The 3,206-nt window shown below is 48.5% G+C and overlaps 1 protein-coding gene across 2 annotated transcripts; it reads right to left on the reverse strand.

Moving 5' to 3' along the window:
* Positions 1–238: 238 nt before the first annotated feature.
* LOC105057963 (uncharacterized) lies at positions 239–1,732 on the reverse strand. 2 transcript variants are annotated; one of them, XM_029268348.2, is made up of 2 exons: positions 677–1,732; positions 239–570 (listed from the first exon to the last, which is right to left on the reverse strand). In XM_029268348.2, the coding sequence occupies exon 1, from the start codon at positions 1,549–1,551 to the stop codon at positions 700–702; it is 852 nt and encodes a 283-aa protein (XP_029124181.1). In that variant the 5' UTR covers positions 1,552–1,732; the 3' UTR covers positions 239–570; positions 677–699. The 2 variants fall into 2 exon arrangements, with proteins under 2 accessions (XP_029124181.1, XP_010939003.1); XM_010940701.4 differs by having other exon boundaries at positions 239–578; positions 677–1,730.
* Between the last annotated feature and the right edge of the window lie 1,474 nt (positions 1,733–3,206).

Genomic DNA, 3,206 nt, shown 5'->3' on the forward strand with positions numbered 1-3,206 from the left:
GTGGAACCAGCACCATTTCACTCTAATATCCATCATCGCCTTTTATCTTGACCTCATCTGTGTGCACTTTCTCCGACAATAATATCTTGTTCATTGGCAATCTCGCCGCCAATTTTAAAGTGTAATTCTTAATCGATTTCTGACCGACTACCGACTGCCCACCGAAGAAAGGCCGCAACATGAACAAAAACCTAGAATGACTTAGCACAATATTAATACATTTACCAAGGCCTCTCACTGGAAGAACAGATCCTCTCTATTCAAAGCCAAATAGCAGTTTCCTGCAAAAGCATCTCACACAACTTTTATCACATCCCACATACAACATCTGTGATCTTAATTAATAAAAATGTTTATATAAAAGACATAAAAATTCTGAATGCTATTTTCTTTCTAATCAGTATTTTGGTCCTTCTGCCGTTTGATTTCTCTCGGATTTTGCAGGCTGATGCTTAAAGACACTCTAATTTGAGGAGTTCTTGATCATTCGTTCTGTTCTGTTCTGCTTTCTATATTGTTTTCCCTTTTTCTCTCTCTCTGTCCAACAGCTGGAACAAGTCAACTGGTTTCCTGCGGCTCTTGTGAAGCGATATAGCAAAAACACAAATATATTGAAAGAACAGTCTCCAGTTTGGACTACCGCAATAAGAAAGTGCGAAAAAAATAAAAAATATACCTCCCTTCCCACGTTGGAACCGGTTAAGAGCTTGTCGTCTTCCTGACCCACATCATACCGCCGCCGGCGTCCGTATGCCACCGCCTTCTACCGCTGGTAATTCCGAAACCGCCGCCCCTCCTCGCCGCTACTGGCCTCCTCTCCGCTGCTGCCGCCGGCTTCTCAGCCCTGCCGTTGATTCCCAGATCCCCAAATCGCCTCTCGATCTCCATCTTCCGTTCCAGTCCACCTCCGATAACCCTCGCCGGCCGGAACTCGTGCTTCGGTCGAGAAGCCCCCCGGGCCCTCCCCTTCACGCCGCCTTCGGGCTTTTGCGGAGACGGCTCCGGGGCGATCTTCTCGGATCCGCTGACCTCCCCTGTGTCCGTCGCTGTGCCATCGTTATTGTCGCCGTACGCTCGCTCATTCTTCATCGTTCGATCCGTTTCCACTGGTTGTTTCTCCCTCCAATGGCCGCTGCCCGGAGGGTACCGATTGGACCCGCCGACGGCCTCCGCCGCATCGTCTGCCTCAGGATTCGGGGATGGGCCGGAGATCGGCCGTCCAGAGCCGTTCCTCCACCACTTCCGGCGAATGGGCGCGTTCGATCTAGGGTTTGCTCGGGGGTTCTGGAGCGCGGCTTTTTCCCCGATCCTCCGCCACGGCCGCCCCCGCTCCTCCACCTCCTTCTCCTCGAACTTTCCGAGCCTCTCCTTTTTATCTTTTTGCCTGTGGAGCCTCTCTTCTTCTTCTCCTTGCCTGCGAAGCCTATCTTTTTCTTCTTGCCTCTCTTTGAGCCTCAGCTCCTGGAGTTGCTTAAGACTCACGTAGTTTGAGGGGAAGGATGCAGTTCGGTCCTTCGTCTCCATCTCTGGCTTCTTTCCGCTGAGAAGCATAGCGCGACGGTCTCACATATACATAAAGCTGAGCTTTGTGCAGAGAGTGGAACATGTATGAAAGATATTGATATTAATATAATTTATTAATATTGTGTTTAAATTACATACATCTAAAATAAAAATTAGAGCTCTGCATTTACACATAAATGCCTCTCTTAAGGATGAAGTATCTATTAATAATATTGAGCACGGTGTCATCCAAAAACGTGAGGTCTCTGGGGCATTTTATCGAACGGTTGCAAAGGGATGGGTGTGCTGATCTGAGGATGGCCGATAAGGGCAGAGTTTAAGTGACGGTGGCCAGTCTTAACCAGAGTCTAGTGGAAACGAACGGCCATGGGCTAGGATGGCCCAGGGGCCACCAAGACAACCCTGTTGGATAGTGTACAAGATCACGTCGGAAGAGATGAAGCAATTGCAAAGGTATTTCATAAAGATCCTCGAGTTTTCAGAGGAAGAGATAGAGGAAACGAAAAAATAATAGGAGAATATCTCGATGATCATCCAAAGCCTTGGTCGGACGGTCTCAACAAAGTGGATCATAAAGGAGTTCAAAGATAGGGGCAACTTGTAGTATGATCTAAAGCCCTTATTGCTGGCCAAGGACTACCATCCAATTCTGGTCGGAGTTTCACTGCAAAGGTGCCCTTAATGATGGACCATTATTTATTGTCGGCCAACTCCTGACGGTGGAGACATGCATCATCGATTTCATCCCTGGGTTAATGTGGTTCGGAGGATGGTGATTTAGATTCAACTACTGGGGCTGCCGATCCAACTCATCTCCTTTCCATCTAAGTTCACCAAGGCAAAAGGAGAGCTTGTCCAATTCATCACCTAACTCAAATAAGTGATAAAAACCTACCAAGTTTGCCCATCGCCTCTCGTCGAACAAGCAATGTGGTGAGCTCAAACCAGACTGAGTCAACTCGGTATTCCAGGTTCTTTCTAATTGGGGTTTGAGCTATGCTACTTTGGATGTGGGCCAAGCCCAAGCCCACATGACTACTACATAGTGGATATAGGTGGCCCTTATTGAAGCAGGCCAAGAGCCTAGCCCTATCATCCTGATCCAGAAAACCTAGCGGAGCTGCATGAGCAGTGCAAGCTAGGCCTGTGGCTAGGGTTGATCAAAAGCACTAGGAAGGGCTTCATTGGGATGATTTCTACTGCTTCGATGCCATCACTCCAACAGGAGGACCTAGTGTTGGTGGGGGGCTATGCCACCTTGCTCCCCTAGACATCGATGCCATCAGAAAGAGTAGCTGTTAGCCTCCGTGGATGGCCACTGGCCATCCGCATCATTAGAGCCAAGTAGGGTGGGTGGCAAAATGCTATGGGAGGAAGCCATTGGTGGGGTCTGGCAGGAGGAGAACAGTCAAAGGCATCCAGCCATCCCTAACGATGATTTCGATCTGACCACTAGGGATCTGATGGTTAGAGGTGATGAAGGAGAAAAGGTGATGTCCATCAAGAGGGAAGAGGATATGGGCCATGGGGGAGGATAAAGCCCTAGGACCATACGGCTTCCCTCCTTTCTTCTTTAGGAGGAACTGGGTTATCATCCAGTCTGAAGTTGTGGTGGCTGTGCAATAGTTCTTCGCTACTAATCGAATGTCAGGTACCTGAAATTGACCTTCATTGTCATGCTA

This window comes from Elaeis guineensis, chromosome 15 (genome assembly GCF_000442705.2).
Source record: "Elaeis guineensis isolate ETL-2024a chromosome 15, EG11, whole genome shotgun sequence".
Lineage (NCBI taxonomy): Eukaryota > Viridiplantae > Streptophyta > Magnoliopsida > Arecales > Arecaceae > Elaeis > Elaeis guineensis.

What these genes read in the sequence shown, in the direction of transcription:
- LOC105057963 (XM_029268348.2), bottom strand. Translation starts at nt 1,551, where the DNA reads ATGCTTCTCAGCGGAAAGAAGCCAGAGATGGAGACGAAGGACCGAACT.